At 36.0% G+C, this 24,937-nt stretch overlaps 2 protein-coding genes across 2 annotated transcripts in view; one reads left to right on the forward strand and one right to left on the reverse strand.

The window, feature by feature from the left end:
- The window catches only part of GLCE (glucuronic acid epimerase), a 118,251-nt gene that overhangs the window by 44,259 nt on the left and 49,055 nt on the right, over window positions 1-24,937 (forward strand). The window lies entirely within an intron of this gene.
- On the reverse strand, window positions 5,587-6,150 carry LOC308346612 (peptidyl-prolyl cis-trans isomerase A-like; the record flags this gene model as incomplete). Its single annotated transcript, XM_080809674.1, has 1 exon — window positions 5,587-6,150. The coding sequence occupies one exon, from the start codon at window positions 6,148-6,150 to the stop codon at window positions 5,587-5,589; it is 564 nt and encodes a 187-aa protein (XP_080665800.1).

The following is a 24,937-nucleotide window of genomic DNA, read 5'->3' on the forward strand; positions in this document are numbered from 1 at the left end:
TGGGCTAAAATCAAGATTTCATCAGGATAGGATTCTTTTCCTTCCAGTTGTAGGGCTGACATCCCAGTTGCCTTGCTGGCTATCCCATGAGGACCCTTCTCAGATCCTAAAGACTACCCTTATACCTTGACTTATGGCATTCTTTCCTCTATTTTAAAAGCCAGCAACAACGGGTCAAGTCCCTTTCACACTTAAGGTATTTCCTCCTCCTCCTTCTGTCTCATCTCTGTGATCCACCTTTTGTCTTCCTCTTCACTTTAAAGGACTTTTATGGTTGATTAGATTGGACCCACTTGGGTAATTTAGGCCAACCTCCCCATTTTAGCATCCTTAATCTTAATAATAACAAAGTCTTTTTGTCATGTAAGGAAAGCTAGGCTGGGGATAGGAGTGAAAGGAGAAAGGACCTCTTTGGAGGGCTGTTCTGTCTGTCAAAAGGGGCTAAGTCATTGAAGTCACAGAAAACAAATGTCAGTATTGACATGGCTGTTGAAAATCTTTGTCCAGCAAATAATTTCTGATTACTTACATTGTGCCAGGCATTGCAATAGGCACTGGGGCTATTGTGATAAATAAGACAAGACACATTCCCTGCCCAGCCTGTATGTATATAGCAGCAAACTTAGAACAACAAGCAAACCAGAGCAGTGCTTTATAAAGGATTCTTCATGTTCTTTGTATTTACATTAAGTTCTTTGAAAGTAGATACTAGTGTTCTTTGTTGTGGTCCTTTCCTCATCCCACCACTAGACCAGTGTTTTACATCTTATGTGTTTAACAGATACTGTTCACAAAGGCTTACTTTGGTTTTCCTTTGCATTGTTAAGAATCTGATTTATCTCTTTTCTGATATTTTCTACTCTAAAAGCAGTGAGGAATTTTGAGTTCAATCCAGAGTAAGATGGCAAGTTAAGATTTAATCAGATTCCTGCTGAAGAATTTTGTAAAAGGATTTAAGAATTTTCATGTACTCCATCTTCCTTTCCTGAGTTAAAACTCCAGAGTGGTAAAGGCAGCTTTACAAATGCTGTCATCATATAAATTGGCACTTTTGCTTTATTTCTCCTGGGTTCGACAGCCAGAAAGTACCTACCCAATTTTTAAAAAAATCAGCAGTTCTATTAAGCCCTGTATTCATCAATAGATAGTAAAAAATTGCCAACCCTGAAGCACATTAAAATAAACTTCTCAATGTGGCTTTTCCATGGATAGATAGCCTATTAAAATAATGGGGAAAAATGAGTGAATGAATAAAAATAAAATAATGGAAGAGATAGACTACCTGTTTACTATGCCTAGAGCTATCTTCTTCATATACAACTCCCTGTTGTTCTCCCACTGTGTGCTGAGTGTCAGTCTGTTTTTTGTGAAAAGCCACAGGATTCTTACAAGTTGTTCTAAGACTTTTAAAGACAATTCTTAATTTTTTCAGTGATAGTCAAGTTAATTCTGTGCTATGTAATGTCCCAGAGCAGCAATGAGGAACTTTAGTAATGATGGGTTGAAATAAACATTGGTGTGTGAGTTTTATAGATAATATACCAGCATTAATTTCAAACTTGATCATCACAGAACTTCTTATCAAAACATTTGGCAAGTGGTTAAATATATCTGTTGCAAAGGTGTGAGCTCCAAAGCATAAATGTCACATAGGGTCTTAGGGCACCTTCTTAATTTTGGTACACACAGAACTCCAACAAAAATTCCTTCCTGATTCTTTTTTTTTAATTAATTATTTTTATTAACATATAATGTATTATTTGCCCCAGGGGTACAGGTCTGTGAATCGTCAGGCTTACACACTTCACAGCATTCACCATAGCACATACCCTCCCCAATGTCCATAACCCAACCACGCTCCCCCCAGCAACCCTCAGTTTGTTTTGTGATATTAAGAGTCTCTTATGGTTTATCTCTCTCCCAACCCCATCTTGTTTCATTTTTTCCTTCCCTACCCCCAAAGCCCCCCACTCTGCCTCTCAAATTCCTCATATCAGGGAGATCATATGATAATTATCTTTCTCTGATTGACTTATTTCGCTCAGCATAATACCTTCTAGTTCCATCCAGGTGGTTGCAAATTCCTTCCTGATTCTTTGGCAGTTTAACATTACTTATGGATATCTTATCCATATGACTCTTCATGTCTCCAAACAAGTAGCCTAAGTATATTTACACAAAATTTCATTTCTGATAAAAGAAATTTTAGAAGAGTAGATGAAAAATTCATTTCATTTGCTTATGTTAAGATGGGTATTGTCCTATTAAATTTGCGTGATATTAATGTGGGTTGAGGAAGGTGATAGCTGCTTTTATTTTATAGAGGTGTTTTAATGCACTGTAATCATGAGAGCATTAACAGATAATGTTGATTTCTGTGGGCTTTTTTTTTTTTAATGGGCTTCAGTGAATGTCTAGGAAAGTGTAGCATCCTGTCAGATTTCATTCATATGCAAAAATTCTTATTAAATGGAAACTTTTGGGGCGCCTGAGTACCTCAGTCCATTAAGTGTCTGCCTCTGGCTCAGTTCATGATCCTACGGTCCTGAGTTCGAGTCCCACGTCGGACTTCTTGCTTAGCTGGGAGCCTGATTCTTCCTCTCCCTCTGCTCCTCTCTGCTGCTCATGCTCGCTCACTCGCGCACGCTCTCTCAAATGAATAAATAAAAATTCTAAATAAATAAGTAAATAAATAAATTTTAAAAATGGAAACTTTTGAAGGAGGCTGGGAGTATAACAATACAATAATAAAAATAACTGAGGTTCTTTTGATTTTTGTAAAAAGAGAAGGGAAAAAATCCTCTGTGGTTTTGGTCATTAAAATGTAATATTGACTTAAATACATGCAATGCCACAGTGAGATGGAATTTACTGACTTATTGAAGCTTTTGATAGGTATATTTGCATCTTTAGACATCAGATTTGAATTATTAAAGCAGCCTTTGTTTAGTAAATTGAACATTTACTGAGAAGATTACATGGAAGAATAAGCATACTGATTTGCAGTAGGTGCAGTTTTAGCTGGTGTTAAAACTAAATTGGCCTTAGTGAATTCTTACCCTGGCTACATAGAAATGGCTTCAGTTTGAAAGGATATGGTTTCAGAAGTCATATATTTTTCCAAATGTGTTTCTGGGGAAAATAAACCTAAATTCTTGAAGCAGGCCATTTCACTTCTAATTGAATGTAATACTAGGAAAACAAAAAGCCTTAAGGCAAAAACTGTTTCTTACAGAGGTTTTTGTTTTCCATTTTAAATTAGTGCAGTTGGAGATTGGCTTTTTTTTAAAAAAAACTCTGATTCTTTTAAACAAAGTATAGCAATGTAAAATTGTTACTAAATTTACTAGCACAACTGAGAACAATTGTATTCTTTTAAAAAAGTAATCAGTGAGTTTTATTTAAATAAAATAGTTGCCTGAATATGTTTTTAAAAAAATAACACCTAAGATAAACCTAGGAATCAGATTAAATAATAATAAAAGGTGTTTTCAGGAGACATAGTGCCTTTCTACTTAGATTTTAAAATTTAAACCAGTTGTTGTGTATGGATTTGCATGTTTTGTTCTATGTGTATGTATAGTATAATGGAAGCTTATAGTAGTGCTGTATTAGTTCAGGTAAAACTCTTGCAGAAGAGTAGACTTCTGAAATATTGTTATCTGATTTACATCTTTGCTTCACCTTCTTACTCAAGTAAAACAATTTTTGCCTGATAATAAAGGTGGAAACAAATGATTATGTTTTACTCTGCAATGTTAGAATGTTCTCAATGCATTTGAGGTAGAATTAATTACATTTTTTTCCTTCCCTGGAATTCTCTGGCTATAAATCAGGTGGTTTTTTTTTTTTTTTTAAGTTAATGAAAGTTCTTTTATGATGCCCTTAAGTACCTGTCAAGATTTACTCTTCAATTAAGGAGGTTTGTGATTAGACTCCTTTGCAGGTGATGCACTGACTAGAGGAATTGACTTTTAGGCTATTGATTCTATATGTTAGGACTGAGCAGAGAAATTTTCATTTGTTTTATCTTAAAAGTAGCCAGAATAAATGAGAGAATTCTTATAGACTGTAAAATTCAAACTAAATATCCTGGAAAAATCTTCGTGACTTAAAGGTTATTTGTTTAAATACCAGAAATTAATTTTTTTAATGAACATGCAGTAAAATTGCCTTTTGTGTGTACAGTTGATGAACTTTAACGTGTGTAGATTTTCATGTAACTGTCATCACAGTCAGTATCCAGATACCGAGATGGTTCCATTAGTTCATAAAATTCCCTTATGCTATCTCTTTGTAGTTGTGTTGGGTCCATGGTCAAAGGAGCGAGACTGATACAAAGCTAAGGTCAAGCAAAGCTTTATTTCGAGCCAAGCATCAAGAATCTAACCGACCGGCCGGGGCCGTCTCTTGCAAAGAGGCAACTTCTCTCTGCCTTACAGACTGGCTTTTAAGGGCAAAGGCCATGTGGTTGGGCCTGGCCACGCACAGGTGGCCAGTGAGATTGTAACACACAGAGAAAGCTGCACAGTCATGCTAGGTCACATATAAGTGAATTACAATTTACCCTATAGTAGATATTTGACCTAGCCTATCACCTTGGTCAGAATTGGCGTCCAAAAGGCGCCCAGAGGGCGGGGCCCATACTCCTTGGTAGCTAGGGAGACAGTATGAGCCCCTACTGATTGGATACCTCCACCTGGCCTGACCCACCCTTGTATTTGGGCTTTGTTACCTGGGACTGGTTTCTGGGACTTGTTTTTAAGTAAATTCCCTGAGGTGGGGGGGCAGGGTCAGTTTAAGTTCTACTGCATAAGCAACAAAATCTCTGTTTAACCGGATGGAGCTGCTCTGGCTAAATAGGCCCTTACAGTTGTACTCTCTTTATCTCACCCGTAACCCCTGGCAACCACTTTGTTGTTTAGTTTTGTGTTTTCAAAAATGGCCACTAAGTGGGATCATAAAGTATATAGCTATTTGAGACAGTTATACATGCATTTACTCAGCATAGTGCCTTAATATTTCATCTACCTTGTTTTGTATATCATTATTTCATTCATTTTTATTGCTGAGTAGTATTTGATTTAATGAATTTACCACAGTTTATTCCTTAATTCATTGAAGGACTTTGAGTTGTTTCAAGTTTGTGGCTATTTTGAATAGGGATGTTATAAACATTTGTTTGTTGGCTTTTGTGAATACAAGTTTTCATTTCTCTTGGGTAAATACCTAGTAGTGAGATTGTTGGTAATTGTATAATTTTACTTAATAAGAAATTGCCAAACTGTTTTCTAAATTGGTTGTACCACTTTGTATTCTCATCAGCAATGTGTGATTGTTCTAGTTGTTTTGCCTATTTGCCAACACTTGGTAGGGTCATTCTTTTGTTTGTTTAGTTTTTATTTCATAATCATAAACTTAACTCTGTAATCCATCTAGACTTAGAGGGGAGTAAGGAAAACCTATAGAATTGCAGTGAGAGTACAAAGATTATAGGATATTTTAAATAGGTAGAGGTGAAGAGGTACTCTCCTGAGCTAAAGAAGGAACGGTCTGGTAGTTAAGATAAAACACAAGTGAAATTTATTACATTTGTCCATAGTCAGCAGTGGTGATCATTTTGCTGGTCTTGCCATTCCTGGCTCCAAAGCACTCCATGGCTTTTGTAGTATTCATGCCCTCCTTCACCTTGCCAAAGAACACATATTTGTTCTCCAACCACTCAGTGTTGGCACTGCAGATGAAAAACTGGGAACTGTTTATGTAGGGTCTAACATTTGCCATGGATAAGATGCCAGGACCTGTGTGCTTCAGGATAAAATTCTTATCATCAAATTTCTCCCCATAGATGGACTTGCTGCCAGTGCCATTATGGCATGTGAAGTCACCACCCTGGCATGTAGATCCTGGAATAATCCTATGAAAGCAAGCACCTTTATAACCAAATCCTTTTTCCCCAGTGCTCAGAGCACAAAAGTTTTTTGCTGTCTTTGGAGCTCTGTCTGCAAACAGCTTAAAGGAGACGTGGCCAGAGTGCTTGCTATCCTTAGTGATATCCAAGAACACAATACTGTGACCATGGCTGGGTGGGCACAGGCAGCCCTGGGGCAGCAGCATCTGCAAGTGGTCATTCTTTTTCATTACAACCATTCTAATAGATTTGGAATGATATCTGATAATCATGATTTTAAATTGCATTTTCCTAATAGTTAATGATATCCACCACTTTGTTACGTGTTTTTTTGCTATACGTATATTCTTTTTGGGTCTCTCCAAGTCTTTTGTCCACTTTATAAAATAACAGAAACTTTATTTGGGAATAATTTTAGATTTGTAGAAAAGTTGCAAAGATAATATAGAGGATCCCTGTATGTCTCTCATCCAGATGATAACATCTTATAAAACCGAGACCAAATACATTTATTAAAATGAAGAAACCAACATTGGTACCTTAATGTTAACCAAATTCCAAATTTTAAACTCAGATTTTGTCAGATTTTCCACGAGTCTCCTTTTTATGTTCCAGGGATTCCACATTGCGTTTACTCTCTCCTTATTCTCCTTTGGTTTCTGGTAGTTTCTTAGTCTTCCCTTGTTTTTCAGAATCTTGATAATTTTGAGTATTAATACTTGTGAGGTATTTTGGAGAATATCCCTCAATTTGTGTTTATCTGATGTTTTCTTCTGATTAGACTGAGGTTAAGAATTTTAGGGAAGGATATCAAAGGTATGATAGTGAAGTACCCTTCTCATCACATCATATTAGGGAGTATCTGATATCATTTGGTTAAGGTAGTGTTTGCTAGGTTTCTACCCTGTAAAGTTATTATTTTTGTCTTTATGTCATCTGTTCTTTGGAAGTGAATCACTAATTCTAGCCTGCACTCAAAGAGGTGGGGTGATGGTTTCATTTTATGGCCTGTCTACATATATTATTAGGATTTCTTCCATAAGAAAGTTTGTCCCTTACCTTTCATTCATTCATTAATTCTTGCATTCATTTAGGTCATTATGAATACTTATTTTTATACATTGGCTTATAACCCAATGAATGTTATTTGTTTTGTTGCTAAAATTATTTCATTGTTGAACCCTGTATCCCTTTGACATTTTTTGAGTAGTGCCTTGATTTCTGGCACTACAAGATACTCCAAACTCATCTTGTATTTTCTCCACCCTATTCCTAGCATCAGTCATTTCTCTGAGCTCTGGTTTCTTGTATTAGAGAATTGTGTTTAGAGACCAGTGTCTGGGTGCTGGATGTACTCCTTACTCTTGGGGTGTCACTGTTTCTAAGCCTTTTCAGAGGATAAAGGTGGGAATTATACATCTGTATGCTAATCTGTGTGTGTGTGTACACATTATAATTGTGTATTTATGTATTTGTGTATTATGTAAGCAGTATATATGTTAAGTTCATACCAAAGTCTGTGATTCTGCTCCAGTACCATAAGGTTCATTCTAGCCTTCTCCTTTTTGCTTAACTACTAACTTTTCTTGAGAATGAGAAACCTGGCTTATTTACATTTTTGTTCCACCGCAGTGTACATGTAAAAAGTAAATTTAGAATTAACCATTGCTACCATAAAAAATAAATTTACCAACTAGATTACTGTGTTTATGTATGGGTCCTTTTGTGTTTAGCCTTAAAGTTTCCATTTAAAATACTGTTTTCCAAAGTTACTTAGGTCAGCTCATTTTCCTTCTAACCTCTTCAGTGGGGTTTTTGCCTTTCATTTCCAATACAGTCAGACTCATTTGTCACAGACTGCATTCTATCTTAAAATTTCCCTAGCATCTTAGTTGATTTTTAAAAATTTGCATACATTAGGGGTGCCTGGGTGGCTCAGTGCGTTAAAGCCTCTGCCTTCCGCTCAGGTCATGATCCCAGGGTCCTGGGATCGAGTCCTGCATAGCATCGGGCTCTCTGCTCAGCAGGGAGCTGTCTACTTGTGATCTCTGTCTGTCAAATAAATAAGTAAAATCTTTTTTTTAAATTTGCATACATTAAAGTTCACGTTTTGCAATGTACAGTTCTGTGGGTTTTGACAAATGCACAGGGTCATCTGTCACTATCCCAGTACCATACAGACAGTTTCATCACACTGAGTATTCTCCTTTTAAACAGTACTGGACCCAGTTAACAACCTGTGTATGTGTGCATGTGTAGGGCAGAGGAGTTCCCCACACCAACAAGCAGCTGGGTGTCCTACAAGTCAACTAAATGTCTGACACATCTACCCAGAGATAGTATCGGTTAAGGGCTCAATCCCATATGACTGTGCACTCCATACCTCAGTTCATATACCAGGTGCAAGCCGAGATTGTCACCAGTGATTCTGACCGACAAGCTATCAATCAGAAGTTCCAATGACTCCCTCCTTGGGTTTGATTAATTTCTTAGAGTAGTTTTCAGAACTCAAACATTTAACTTACTAGATTATTGGCTTATTAAAAAAGTATATAACTTAGGAACAGCCAGATGGAAGATAAGCCTAGGGCAAGGTATGGGGAAAGGGTGCAAAGCTTTCCATGCCCTCTGAGAGCACACTGCTCTCCAAATGCCCATGTATTCACCACCTAGAAGTTCTCTGAAACCCTTCCTGTTGTGTTCTTATGGAGGCTTCATTACATAAACACAACTGATTAAATTATTGGCCATGGCACTTGATTCAGACTGTAGTCCCTCTCCCCTCCCTGGAGGTTCATGGGATGGAACTAAATTTCCAACTTCCCTAATCCCAGGGTTGGTTCTTCCAGAAACCTTCCTTCCTCAGTTACTTTCTGTAAATCCAGTTGTGGTGGAAAGGGGCTTATTACAAGTAACAAGACACCCATTTCACCTTTATGGCTCTGAAGTGATTATAGGAACTGAGGCCAAGAGGCCAAATATAACAAAAGATGTTTCCCTTGCTCTTATTGCTCGGGAAGTTCCAAGGGTTTTGGGAACTGTGAGCCAGGAACCATGGATGAAGTATAAATATATATGAAAAATATGTTTTGGTCATCTGAATTACCACATGTATGTATTTGTTATAAATCACAAAGTTGCACTAAGTTCTGACACCATCTACCTGGAGAAAGTAGCAAATTCCACATGTTAAGGGCTCAGTCCCATAGGACTACCCATCCCACATCTCAGTTCACACACCTGCTTTGTAGTTAGCCATTCCCACATCCCCCAAACCCTGACAACTACTAATCTCTTTTCTTTCCATGTTGTTTTGCCTTCTCCAGTGTGTCATATACATGCAGTCATATAATATGTAACTTTTTGGATCTGACTTCTCACTTAGCGAAGTGCATTTAAGATTTCTCCTTGTTGGTCTTATGAATCAAATAGTTCAGTCCTTTTTATTCCTGCAGAGTATTCTATTGTATGGATTTACCACAATTATTTTATCCATTCTTCTTACTGAAATAACTTTCTAGGCCCAAGAAAAGCTGCTCCTGCTCCAGGTGCCACATCAGCAAACTGAAACTGTGTCTCTGTAAACGCTCCACTTCACCAAAAACACAGGCTTTCTAATAAGACAATCCCCAAACACCAGGCCAACTCTGGGCCTTCTTACCCCAAATGAGGTTGACTGGGTGGTTCTAGCCAGTCAAATATTTTCCATTTTTCTCTTCCTTTTTCTTTATTCTTTATACTGTAAAAGCTTCCTGTCTTCTGCCCCATAAAGTGTTAAATAAAATTTGTTTCACCTAAATTATTACCTCATAAAGTGTTAAATAAAATTTATATCCACCTCATAAAGTGTTAAATAAAATTTGTTTCACCTAAATTATTACCTTTAATCATTTATGTTTGTTTTTAACAACTCGTTGAAGAACATGTTGGTTCCTTCAGTTTTTGTTGATCATGAGTAAAGCTTCTATTAAACAGTCATGTACAGATTTTTGTGTGAATATGCTTTCAGTTCACTTGAGTAAGTAATCTAGGAGTTTGATTGCTGGGTTGTATAAGTGTAAATTTAACTTTATAAGAAACCGCCAAATTGTTTCTCAAAGTGGTTGTGCCATTTTTCATTCCCACCAGCAATGAATGAGAGTTCCTATTGCTCTGCATCTTTGGCAGCATTTTCTTTTGCTGTGTTATTGGCTTGTGTTTTTGTTTTTGTTTTAATTTTATTTATTTTTACTATTTTTTAAAAGATTTATTTATTTATTTGACAGAGAGACACACAGTGAGAGGGGGAACACAAGCAGGGAGAGTGGGAGAGGGAGAAGCAGGCTTCCCACTGAGCAGGGAGCCCAATCCGGGGCTTAATCATGACCTGATCCACCCAGGCGCCCCTGGTTTTTTGTTTTTTTTCTTTAATTTTAGCCATTCTAATCAGTGTGCTTTTTGTTCACATTTAAATTGGATTGTTTGGGGGCGCCTGGGTGATTCAGTGGGTTAAAGCCTCTGCCTTCGGCTCAGGTCGTGATCCCAGCGTCCTGGGATGGAGCCCCGAATCCATCCATCAGGCTCTCTGCTCAGTGAGGGGCCTGCTTCCTCCCCTCTCTCTGCCTGCCTCTCTGCCTACTTGTGATCTGTCAAGTAAATAAGTAAAATCATTTTTAAAAAATTGGATTGTTTTCTTCCTGTTGAGTTTTGAGAGTTCCTTATATATTCTGGATTCAAATACTTTGTTGAATATGTTATTTACAATTGTTTCCCTGTCTGTAACTTGTCTTTATATTATATTAGAAAACTTTCTAGAGCTGAAGTTTTTAATTTTGATAAAGTCCAATTTATCCTTTTTTACATTCTGGATTTTTTTTTTAAAAAAATATTTATTTATTTATTTATTTGACAGATCACAAGTAGGCAGAGAGGCAGGCAGAGGGGGAGGAGGAAGCAAACTCTCCACTGAGCACAGAGCCTGATGCGGGGGCCCTGAGATCATGACCTGAGCCACCCAGGCATCCTACTGGGTTGTATTTTGATGTCATAGCTAAGAACTCTTTACCTAGCTAGCCCTAGGTCACAAAAATTTTTTCCGGGGGTGGGAGTTGTGTAAAAAGTTTTATAGTTTTATATTTTATGTATCCATTTGAGCTAACTTTTTAAAAAGAATTTATTTATTTATTTATTTATTTGACAGAGACACAGCAAGAGAGGGAACACAAGCAGAGGGAGTGGTAGAAGGAGAAGGAAGCTTCCTGCTGAGCAGGGAGGGGGCTCCATCCCAGGACTCCGTGATCAAGACCTGAGCAAAAGGCAGGCACTTAACTACTGAGCCCCCCAAGTGCCCCAGCTTGAGCTAATTTTTTATATGAAGTGAGAGGTTTAGGTAAAAATTCATTTTTTTCTTTATATTTGGATGCTCAGTTGTTCCAACACAATATGTCAAAAAGCCTATCCTTTTCTCATTGTATTTATCTTTGAACCTTTGTTAAAAATCACTTGGTCATGTTTGTGTGGAGCTATTTGTGGAAACTGTTCTGTTCCATTGGATTGTATCGTTCCTCCAATTTCCTTTTTTTTAATTTGTTTTTTTAATAGCTTTGGCTATTTTAGATTTTTTGCCTTTCCATGTTAGTTTGAAAATCAGCTTGCTATAACAGCAAAAAATGCTGGGATTTTTATTGTATTAAATCTGTAGACCAGTTTGGGAGAGAATTGATGTTTTTACTATTTTGAGTTTTCCAGTCTGTGAACTCAGTATATCCTTCTATTCACTTATGTCTTCTTTGATTTACCTTATGAGCATTTTGTAGTTTTTAGCATACAGATCCTATACATGTTTTTATCAGATTTTATACCTAAGGAATTTGTTTCTATGGAACAATTATAAATGGCATTATTTAAAAATTGGGGGGTTCCAAAGTGTTCATTGTTTAGTATATAGAAATATAATTGATGTTGACCTTGTATTTTTTGACCATGATAAGTTCACTTCTTAGTTCCAGGAGTGGTTTGTTTGTCTGTTTGTATTCCTTGGAATTTTTTGTGTAGACAGTAATGTTCTTTGCAAATAGGGACAGTTTTATTTCTTACTTTCCAGTCTTATCAGTCTGGAGTTATCTCTTTTTTAAATGTTTGGTAGATTTCATTAGTGAAGACATCTGGGCCTGAAGAATTCCTTTTTTTCTTTTTTTTTTAAAGTTTTTAGCTACAAATTCAACTTATCTGATACTTCTGTTCTGTGCAACTCATCCATGCTATTGTAAGTGAATGTTTGTAGTTTGTCATTTCAGGAAGTTCTTGAGTGTATGTGCATAGAGTTGCTCACAGTATTTCCTTGTTAGTTAAATATTTGTATGATCTATTGTGAAATCTCTTCATTTGTATTGATATTGAGAATTTATGTCTTCTCCCTTTTTGTCTTTGTCAGTATTGCTTGTATTGATCTTTTCAAAGAGTCAGTTTAGGTTTTAGTTGATTTTCTGTATTTATTTGTTCTTTTCGATTTCGTTGATTCCTGCTCTTTATTGTTTACTGCCTTCTAATTTTTAGTTTGCTCTTCTTTTTTCTAGTCTCTTAAGATGAAAGCTTAGATTATTTCAGACTTCTCTTTTTTCTAACTTAAGTATTTAATGCTATAACATCCTCTAAGTAATGCGTTAGTTGTACCCCACAAATTTTGATATGTGTCTTATTTTTGTTCAGTTCAAAATATTTTCTATTTCCCCTCTGATCCATGGATTACATACAAGTGTGTTTTGAAATTTCCTTTTCTTTCTTTGTTCTTTCTGTTATTGGCATCTAACTCTAATTTTGTTACAGATAACATCCTTTTGTATGATGTAAAGCTTTCTTTTATGATCCAGCATATTATTTTTCTTTTTTTTTAATATTTTATTAATTTATTTGACAGACAGAGATCACAAGCAGGCAGAGAGGCAGGCAGAGAGAGAGGAGAAAGCAGACTCCCTGCTGAGCAGAGAGCCCAATGCGGGGCTCCATCCCAGGACCCTGAGATCATGACCTGAGTGAAGGCAGAGGCTTTAACCTGCTGAGCCACCCAGGCGCCCCCAGCGTATTATTTTTCTATTGCTGCTTTAACAAATTACCAGAAACAGTGGTTTAAACAGCACAGATTTATTGTCTTACTGTTCTGGTGCTCAGAAGTTTGAAGTCCATTTCACTGGGCTATATTCCAGGTGTCAGCAAGATTGTTACAGCTTTCTGGAAGGTCAGTGGGTTAATATATTTCCTTGTTCCTGCCACCTTCTGAAGGTGTTCACTTTTCTTGACTCCTGGTGTCTTTCAGCAGTGGCTTACTAGTTATGCTATTATAGTTAAAGAATGTTTCTTTTACTATTCTTTTTTGACTTTCCTTTAATTGGTGTCTTTAGATCTTTTACATTTAATGTAATTATTGATGTATTTGAATTTACCTCTACCATTTCCTTATTCTTTTTTTCCATTTGTTACTCCTGTTTTTATCTATTTTCCCTTTCCTGCCTTCTTTTGGAGTATTTGATTTGTGTCCATCTGTGTGTGTGTGTGTGTGTGTGTGTATGTGTGTGTGTATTGGCTAGGTATTCCATTATAATTTGTTGATTGTGTTTTTATAGTTTGTTTTTTAGTGGTTGCTCTAGAGACTACAGTGTGCTTTTCAGTTTACTTAGAATCAAGATTTTACTACTTAATGTGGCACATAGAAACTCTTACCAGCATACAGCCCCTTTACCACCCCACCCACTTTATGCTGTTGTGTTATATATTATGTTGTATGACATACATTGAAAGCTCCATCACACAATGTTATACTTCGGGCTTTCAGCTATCAAATATATTTAGAGAACTCAAGAGGCTAAGAATGGTCTATTATATTTAATTATATATTTGACAATTACATTGCTCTTCCTTACTGATGTTTCAAAGTTCCCTTATGGTGTTATTTACCATCTGTTGGAAGAATTTCCTTTAGCAATTCTTTTAAAGCACTCCTGCTGTCAAAACATTCTTTAAGTTTTCCTTCATCTAAGAATGTCTTTATTTCACTTTTATCACTGAAGGATATTTTTGCTGGATATGGAATTCTGGGTTGACTGTTCTTTTCTTTCAGCACTTTAAAAATGTTCTACTTCCTTCTGACCTGCATGTGTTCTGAAAATAGATGCACAGTCACTTGAACACTTTTCCCCTCTAAGTAATACTAAATTTTTCTGGCTGCTTTCAAGACTTTCTGTCTAAAGTTTTCTGAGGTTTTATTAGTATCTGGCTGGTCATAGATTTCTTTGTATTTATTCTGTTTGGAGAATCTGCTGAGCTTCTTAAAACTTTAAGTTTGTCTTTGAACAAATCAGCAAATACTGAACTCCTCTCTTGTTGGGATTCTGGTGTCACAAATGTGGGATCTGAGGCACTCATCTTTTTTTTTTTTTTTTTTTTTTTAAATCTTTTTCTCTGTTGTTCACATTGGGTGATTTCAGTTCATCTGTATTAAGTATATTGACTTCATCTTTTGTCATCTCTATTTTTTTTTTTTTTTTTAAGATTCTATTTATGTGAGAGAGAGCAAGTGAGAGAACAAGAATACAAGTGGCGGAGGGACATAGGGAAAAGGAGAAGCAGATTCCCAGCATAGCAGGGAGCTGGACTTGGGACTAACTTGGGGATCATGACCTGAGCCAAAGGCAGACGCTTAACTTACTGAGACACCCAGGTGCCCTGTCGTTTCTGTTCTATTGAGCTCATCTAGTGAGCTTTTAATTTTGGTTATTGGCATTTTTTCACTTCTGAGATTTGTATTTGGTTCTCTTTTTTAATCTTCTATTTCTTTTTTGAGACTTTATATTTTCCGTTTGTTTCAAGAATGTTTGCTTTTACTTGGTGAAGCATTCTATAATTGTTGCTCTCATATCTTTAATATCTTCCTCAGATAGTTCCAGCGTCTGTGTTTTCTTGGTGTAGGCATCCTTTCTCATGCAAGTCTAGATTTTCCTGGTTCTTCATTTGCCAAGTAATTTTGGGTTATATTCTGGGCAGTTTGGTATGTTATGAGACTTTGCATCTTGTTCAAATCCCATGTAGATTGTTGATATATTTGTTTTTATAGGCAAATAACCACATTAGGTTAAGACTGCAAGTTCCTGTGGGTTCTGTTTACAGTATTAGTTAAATTTTCAAAGCCTTTGCCATGTTATTTGGATCTGTCCTACATGTGCACCACGCATTGGTCAGTCTGGAACTTGGGTAGTGGTCTGTATCATAGTTCAAGTCTCAAAGTCTGTATGTACTTGTTCAGGTCAGATCCACACATAGGCTGCTTGAGGGTGAGCCTGGGGACTTCATAAACAACTTGAATCATTGCTTTCCTAAGCTCCTCCTCTGGGATCTCCCAGTAATTTCTGATTCCCTGGGGCTCCCTTTTCTATTCTCCGACCAGAAAGGTGGAGCTTTATTTATTCTTCTCTAATGTGCACTCCCTACAACTTGTGCCCAGGGCCAAGTAGCAGAACAACAGAGAAAAAGCAAACAGAGGTTCACCATATCCTCTTGGGATGACAGCTCCTCTAATCACAGAGGAAGATTTCCCCTTCCTCAGAGTTTTAGGATCCTAATGGGCCTCCATTGCCACAGCTACTACAGGAGGCTGAACTTGAGAGAATGCAGGAGAGATTTCCACAGTTTAGTTTGGGTAGATCCCTTTCCTTCTCCTCTCCAGCACTAGACAGCTTTTACTGAAGTTTTTTCTGTGCTAATGCCCATTTCCAGGCCTTCTGGGGCCTCCTTTACAAGGGCACATTAATCTCATTCATGAGGGCTCTCCTCTCATGATCTAATCACCTCCCAAAGGCCCCACCTCCAAGTACCATCACATTGGGGGTTAGGATTTCAACATACATTTCTGGGGGACACAAACATTTGATCAAATTTTTTAGACCCTGATGATGTCGTTGTATAGTCTTTAGGGTTATAAAGAAACTAATACAGAAATGAGCCTTTAAAGTTTATCCTCACAGGAGATAATGCAAGAACACATTACTTTAATTGATCACTATGGGATTTTCTTAAACTTTAAGTGATATATTTTTTAAAGCCTTTGTTTATACATAGTTGTTTTCTTTTCTTGCAAATAAACTCTTAAAAAGTTTTATTCACAGGATTTGCAATACTTTTGAAAGAGAGGAATAAAGGCTTTTTTTTTTTTTTAAAGATCTCCTTTTTAAAACAACTTGTTACTTTAGAATTATTTTAGATGTGGAAATAAGTTCTAAAGATAGTATGTGGTTTTTCTATATTATGCACTCAGCTTTTCCTAATGTTAACATATTATGTAGCCTTGGTACAGTGATCAAAACTAAATAATCACCATAGACTACTAAACTATGGACTTTACTATAATTTCACCAATATTTCCACTACTGTTCTTTTTTCAGGATCCCACATTACATTTATTTGTTATATTTCCTTCATTTCCTCCAATTGTTGGCAGTTCCTCAGTCTTCCCTTATTTTTCATTCACACTTTGCAAGAAGACTGATCAAGTAGACATTTGTAGAATATCATTCAATGTGGTTTTCTCTGATGTTTTCTCATGGTGAAAGTAAACTTAGAGATTTTGGAAAAGAATGCCAGAGAGGTGATGTGTCCTCCTCAGCATATGATAATCAGGGGTTATATGATATCAGCATGTCTTATTACTGGTGATTTTATTAACCTTTATCACCTGGTTATAGAGGTTTCTGCCAGATTTCTCCACTGTAAATTTACTATTTTACCCTTAATAAATATTTTGGGGGAAAATACTTTGAAGTTACACAAATACCCTGTTTCTTTTTAAAAATTTGGCCACTAATTTTAGCATTGATTGGTGGATCTTGCCTGAAGCAACGATTAGTCTGTGGTTTTGTTGGTGATTTATCTGTTTATTTATCTATCCCATGCCTGTCTTCTACATTTATTTATTCATTTTAAAGATTTTATTTTATTTGACAGAGAGAGATCACAGGGAGGCAGAGAGGCAGGCAGAGAGAGAGGGGAAGCTTAGCAGGGAGCCCAATGTGGGGCTGGATCCCAGGAACCTGAGATCATGACCTGAGCGGAAGGCAGACGCTTAACCATCTGATCCATCCAGGCGCCCTCTTCTACATTTATTAATTATAATTCTATAGGAAAGAGTTGTCCTTCCCCACATTGATTTATTTTATTTAATCATTTATTTATATCCTCACATACTGATAGATTTTTATTTTATTCTCTGGATTAGGATCAGTACTAGTATTGATATCTTTTGTTGCTCAGATTATTTCAGTTTTGGCCACTGGGAGCCCTTTGGAGTTTGCCTCTGTGTCCTTTCAACAGGTCTTTTCTTGTTGTTTCCAGCCGTTTCTTACTCTCTGGCCCCACAAGATGCTTCAGGCTCATCTGATATTTTTCCTCCCCAGGCCTGAAATCACCCACATCTCCAAGTAGCCCAGGTCCAGCTTATTGGAGAATAGTGTTTAAAAGCCAACATCTGGTGCTAGGTGTGCTCATTGCTACCCAGGCGTTAACTGCTTCTAGGCCTTTCAGAGCTAGGAAATGTATGCATGTATACTAAGCCAAATATACACACACATCTGTGTTTATTTCTGTATGTACTATCTGTATATATATAAAACAGTATTTGATACTGATACTTCCATCTCCAGTCTAGCACCATAGGGATTATTCTAGCATTTTCCTTTTGCTTATTTGTAACTTATTTTGCCCTCAGAAACCTGAGTTTCATCTGCAGTATAATTATATATTTACTATCCGTGTATGGTAGTTTCAGAATTACTCACCCATACTCCTGTGAGAAACAAATTTACCAAATAGAATACAGTGTTTGTGTACAATTTTTTCTATCTTTATTCCCACAGAATCCAGTTAAAATGCCTTTTTTTTTTTTTAAGATTTTATTTATTTATTTGACAGACAGAGATCACAAGTAGGCAGAGGCAGGCGGGGGTGGAGAGCAGGCTCCCCACTGAGCAGAGAGCCCGATGCGGGGCTCGATCCCAGGACCCTGAGATCATGACCTGAGCCGAAGGCAGAGGCTTAACCCACTGAGCCAACCCAGGCACCCCAAAATGCTCCTTGCCAAAGCTCGTTAAGTCAGGTCTTTTCTCCCATATCCCCTTCAGTCTGCTATGTCATTCATTTGTAATACAGTTAGGTTCAATTTATCGCAGTTTGCATTCCATCTTCAGTTTTCCAGACTCTCTGGTTTGGTTTTTTAAAACATTTATATTCAATAAAATTCACTCCTTGTGTTATATAGTTCTGTGGAAATGCAGAGAGTTCTATATCTGCTAACAAGAGGTCCATCACCCACAAAATGTTCTTGTGTTGCCCTTTTGTAGTCAACCCCTTTTCCCACCTCTCCCAAAGCCTAGCAAGTACTTATGTCTTTAGTTAGCTTTTTCCAGAATTTTGTATAATTGGAGTCTCATAATGTGTAGTCTCTTAGGACCTGCTTCTTTCACTTAACAAAATGCATTTAATATTCATTTATCTATTGTATAAATACTAGTATGTTCCCTTTTATTGCCATGTAGCATACCAGAGTTTGTTTATCCATTTACCTGTTGAGAGAAATCTGGGTTGTTTCCAGCTTTGGGCAATTACAAATAAAGCTACTATTACATTTACATGAAGGGTTTTTTGTTTGTTTGTTTTGTATTTTTTGTGTGCTTTTGTTTGTTTTCACTTGGGTAGATACCTAGGAGTGGGATTATGGACTTTAAATATATATTCAATTTTCTAAGGAACTGCCAAACTTTTTTCCAAGTGGCTATACAGTTTTGCATTCTTATCACCAGAGTATGAGAGTTCCTATTGCTCTGTATCCTCTTTATTAGCACATTGGTGTTATCAGTTCGTTTTTGTCTTTTCTGTTCTAATGTATGTGTAGCGGTTTTAATTTGCATTTCCTAAATGACCAATAATGTTAATATGCTATCCATATTTGTGAATGGGTAGCTGGTCCCTTTTATTTCTCTTGATTTTCTCCTTTTGTGATCAACCAGGTGGGTAGAGTCTTTTCCAATATAGTTTTTTTTTTTTTAAGATTTTATTTATTTATTTGACAGAGAGAGATCACAAGCAGGCAGAGAGAGAGGGGGAAGCAGGCTCCCCGCTGAACAGAGAGCCCAACGCTCTATCCCAGGACCCTGAGATCATGACCTGAGCCGAAGGCAGAGGCTTAACCCACTGAGCCACCCAGGCGCCCTCCAATATAGTTTTGATTGAACTACTTGCTATCATCTCTGGCTGTTTAGCTATATTTTATAATAAATACGCATTTCCATATATGAGTTTTGGCTTTTTGTACTTATAGTGGGATGAATGTAACTTTTTATATAGCTGAGTATTTGAATGATAATTTCATTATTGTCTAAAGCTAGATTGCTTTATGAGAATCTACTCATAGATTACATCTGTGACTAAATATACTTGCAAGGCAAGGGAAAATGTAATAAATTCTGCTAGTGCTAGAGGTTGCTTTGGATTGACAAATGTCGCTGGTAGAAAAAGAAATCTTAAGGTCTTCAGTGAGATCTTTCTCCTCTTTGACTATTAACTGAACAAGTAAACCTGATACTTTCTTGGGATGTCTGTCACCGTATTCATCCTTTGTTATATTCTTATAACTAATCAGTTAATATTAGGTGAAGAGATTAGGAATGAATATTTTTAAATTTGCCCCAATTTACATAAACATTTCAATTGACTGCTTGAAAATACGATGTTGCTTCATTGAACTGAATTAATGAAAATATGTGGAATACTCATCATCTACTTTCTTGCATTTCAAAGACTACTGCTAAAATATCCTGTAATTCAGTAACTGAGTTTTTAGTTTGAATTTAGGTTCTAACAGAATAAGATGAAGACAAAGTTATAGTGACTGATTTTTATCCTATTGAAGCTTTATATTTACTTTTTCTGTTTTGTGAAGGCCTATGTTTAATCTATTAGGCTAAGTGCAGGGATGCCAAGTTATTTAAATAGATTTTCCTATTTGTATGCTATATAAAGTCCTTTTGAGAATTTCATAGAATGTATGCTTTAAATACATACAAGCCTTAAAGGATAACATTCCTGTCATATCACATCAGTTGGGTAATTATGATTTGATTCTGTTGATAATGGATTCTAATTAACAGAGTGAGTTATTCCCAATTTCAGCAGGAGAAAGGCAGCTTGAGGAATATTTTATTTACATATTCAGATTATGAAAATAACATTATTAGAAGTCATTACAAATGGGAAGATGACTTTATTATCTGCTTTAGAATGAGCCTATCTCTTTAAATATTCTGTTTGGTAGTGTGACTACATTACTGATTCTAGTGGCTGAAACCAGGGTGGCGGTTGCTTTTATGATCAATGGCAGTCTGAATTCAAAGCAGCAAATTTTATTTATTTATATTTATTTGAAGATTTTATTTATTTAAGAGAGAGAGAACGCTAATGAAAGTAAGGAGAGCAGCAAAGGGAGAGGGAGAAGCAGACTCATCACTCAGCTGGGAGCCTGACATAACTGCCTGAACCATCCCGCCATCCCAATATCCATTTCTGAATTTGGGGAATTGAGGAAGTTTGGAGTTTAACTTCTTTTGAGCAGCTGTTCTTTGGTTGAGTCCAAACCAGGTGCTTTTATTTCCATGTTATTTAACTTGGTCCTCGCAATTAGCCTACATGGTATGTATGATTACCCACATTTTACAAATAAAGAAAATTTATCCAAGGTAACACAGCTGGTAGTGGCAGAGTCAGAATTTGAACCCTTGTTTTTTTTTTTAGCTAAATGTCAGTGCTCATCCATTATACTATATTGCCTCTCCTAATACTAGAAAAATAATGAAAATTATTAGAAAATCTCTCCAAAGTTTTAAGCCTCTTGGAGAGAAACTAATAATTAGATAAGCCTTACATCTTCTCAGCCTTTGTAGTGTTTTCTTCAATCTTAAGGGGCTTCATTTTTGAAAAGACTTATTTTATACACGTTATATGAGGGAACCACCAACAGAATACTTATCAATGCTAATTATATAATTAAGTCTCCAATATGTGTCTCAAAAAATATCTCTAATGATATTAGCAATATTATTAACTTTCTTGAAGATAAAATCATGTATGAATCAGGAATAGTACATGTATGAATTGCTGTTAGTAATAAAAATATGTATCTCAAAAATTCATTTGTAGTACTAGAACCTTTTAATCTAATTAAACTCTTATAAATAATACTTAGTATAACATTTGCAAAACAAACTGTTGTATAGCTTGGAAATAATACTTTAAACTGGTCAATAAACTCATTTTATGGTAGATCAATAAGTTCCATTTGTGCAGTGATTAAGCTGTCTTCATCCTAATGGTATTTTACCCCGTAGTAATGTTATACTGTCAAATTAAACGACTATATGTAGAATTGTTGTGAGTTGTAAGAGTTTTTCTTAACATATTCGTTGTATCAGTGGTCTTACTGTGTATTTGTAAATCCATCTATAGGCAAGTCATTAATTATTTAGTATTTACCTCTAGCGTACTAAAATTCTCAAATCAATAAATGTAGAAAATATTTCAAATATGATAAAATTATATGGGAAATTGTTTCAGTATATATAAGCAGTCAAATTATAGATTTTTTGTTAAAAAAGTGCTGAATATTTGTTGATACTTGGTAAGAAAAAACTCCAGAATTCATTATTTCTTTTGTTTTATTGTTTTACTTTAGGGCAAAATATAATATTAAGTAGGATGATGTAAAAGCATTACCCAAGTCTATTTATGTATTTACTTACTTATTTATTCATTTTGATATTGCACAGAGATCAGTACAGGCAGTAGGTTGAAATGGAAAACAGACCCTTAGAATCTAATCAGCATAGCTGAGTTCTAATGTTGGTACAGCCAATACTAGCTGTGTGACTTAGGACAAATCATTAAACTTCTTTAGATCTAAACTCCTTTTTGTCTGTAGAGTAATTGGACCGTGGTTTTTAAGACTATTCCCAGGTCTATGATTTTTAGGCCAGAAATTATGTCAGTACTAAACTTAACATAGAAGGTAGAGTTGGTCTGTTTTTTGTTTCTCTTTCTTAACCAATTAAATAAGGACTTTTGCTTTTTATTTTCAGAATGAGCACCCAGCACAACTCTGCCGGTGAAATTAAGTGCCTATGGTATTATATATACGTATAGTAACACAATGTATGTAAAAAAGTCTGACTTTTGCTATCAGGAATAACATTAGCCAAATATTTTTTAAGCTTTTCTTTTTTCTTTTTTGCAGGAGGGAGGTAAGGAAGGGTTCATTTATTTGACCCTCTCTATGGTTGGCATAATGTGGTGTAAGCTCTTTGTACTGGAAGTACCCACAGTACATTAGGTATCTTTGTATCAGCTCTCATGGAATTCCCTGTTGTCTTAGTCAAGATGTGTGTTCTTTACCACAGAGTTCAGCATCTAATTATATATGGTCTTATATTCTAAATAATTTGTTAATAATGATTATAAGGTTTTAAACAACAGTTGTAATGTTCTTGTCTTTATGTCCAAGTGCTTAGTTAGGTGTTCACTTGATTGGATCATCATGAATAGGAATAATACTGTTTTGTGGTGTAGTAAAGGTTTTGAAACTTCAGTAGACATTAGGTTGAAAGTATATGAACAACTTCTTGTGACATTTAAAATTTTGAACTTTGACTTTTTTATTAAAAGTTCTTTCTCTCACTTCTTGTTTAAGCGGTGGATTGTGGTGGATTTACTAACACTTAATACTTTCAGTGTGCCTGGCACTGATCTAAACCCTTTACATATATTAACTCATTTAATTCTACTGTGAAGTAGTTATTCTTTAAACCCATATGGTATATGAGGAAACTGAGATGTAAACAAGTTAAATAACTTTCTTAAAGACAGAATTAATAAGTGACAGGCCAGGATTCAAACCCAGAAGGACTAGTTAGAAGCCTGAATTCTTAATTAGTATGTTGCACAGCTTCCCAGTGTTTTATGTGAAGGTTTGGATTTTTGTTGGAATTAAGGCTTTAAATCCATCAAGACACACACACACACACACACACACACACACACACATGCATACCCATTTCAGTTCTTTGTTATTAGACATACTGATTAGACTATCTTGTGAACATGACATTTTCTGTTGCTAAACTGCTTAACTTTAGGTGACTTGGATAAGAACTAGGTCTTTGACACAAATACCACTTTTCTTCCAAACTTTTTACATTTTAGAACTATTTCATGACCAATAAACTTGATTTTGGCAAAGTTCCAAACACTGTTCTTGTTGGAACTATCCAACTAGATAGAATTTTGAATACTAAGTAGACATTGAAAATGGAATATTTTTGTAAAGATCTCATTAATCTCCCAGTCTGTATAAGCCCTGTTTGTCTCACAAATGTACAGTGCAGAAGATAGGAAAATCTGAGGCAATAATATAGCCAATCAATCACTTTTTAAATGCAGTATTTTTTTGTTGTCCACGGTGTTTATTGCAAAAAACAGTAATAGGAATAATGGGGTCTTTAGAGTAAGGCTAAATTGCCAAGCAGTAAAGTTTATACTACAAGGAATTCTAACATCTTAGTGAAAATCAAAACATGGCTTCATGAAAACTTTATAAGGACTTCATGCATATTCCTTATCTGTAAATAAGGACTTTAAATACAGATTTCCTGTCTTCATTGCTTCTCGGCCTTTTGGCTAAGATTGAGTACAGATTTCCTGTCTTCAGTCACAGTAAGCCTACTAGCTAATTAGTATATTCTTGAGTGCATGTCAGTAGAAAAATTACACACATATATACACACACCACACATACAAAATTATTGCTTACTTAAATCAATGGCAGTTAATTGTTTAAGTGTAATTTGAGTTAGTAGACCATGTTGAGCAAGAAATAAATTTGTTTTGCTAAGTTATTTAAAAGTGTTGGAAATATTTGTTATTTCCCCAGACCTTGATTATCCTGACTTAGACTAATATGTATGTGCTATAGTAAGAGTATCCAATTTATCATGAGGGACCCCCCTATTTATATAAAAGATACTTTGGGAAGAAAACCTCAGTATTAGTGATATATTAGTGAAGTGTTAGTGAAGCCCTGTAACAACACAAGTCACTAGTCTTAAATATTAACTGCTCATTATAGACCTGATACTAGACTCCCTGTTGAGCATCGAGCCTGATGTGTGAGACTTGATCCCACAACCCTGAGACCATGACTTGAGCTGAAATCAGAGTTGGATGCTTAACCGACTGAGCCAGCCAGGCACTCTTTTGTAAGTTTTAATAATAAGTTCTATTTTCCTAAGGATTTGTCCATTTCACCTAAATTCTCAAATTCATTGGCATAAAGTTATTTTAAAAATCCTCATATTGGGGCACCTGGGTGGCTCAGTTGGTTAAATGTTTGACTTTTTTTTTTTTTAAAGACTTTTTTTTTTTTTTAAAGATTTTATTTATTTATTTGACAGACAGAGATCACAAGTAGGCAGAGAGGCAGACAGAGAAAAGAGTGGGGAAGCAGGCTCCCTGCTGAGCAGAGAGCCCGATGCAGGGCTCAATCCCAAGACCCTAGATCACGACCTGAGTCGAAGGCAGAGGCTTAGCCCACTGAGCCACCCAGGCACCCCAAGTGTTTGACTTTTGATTTTAACTTAGGTCATGATCTCAGGGTTATGAGATCGACCCCCCATGTCAGGTTCTGCACTGAATGGAGTGAAGATTTTTTTTAAATCTTTAAAAAAAAAAAAAAAGTTCACCATGATAAGTAGAGTTACCATTTGTTACCATACAAAATTACTACAATATTATTGACTATATTCCCCAGGTTGAATTTTACAGTCTTGTCAACTGAATTATTTTATAACTGGAATTTGGTACCTCTTAATCCCCTTCACCTATTTTGCCCACCCTGCACCTTCCTCCCCTCTGGCAACCAAAATTTGTTCTCTGTATCTATGAATCTATTTTTGTTTTGTTTTGTTC

This window comes from Martes martes, assembly GCF_963455335.1.
Source record: "Martes martes genome assembly, chromosome: 7".
NCBI classification, from domain to species: Eukaryota; Metazoa; Chordata; class Mammalia; order Carnivora; family Mustelidae; genus Martes; species Martes martes.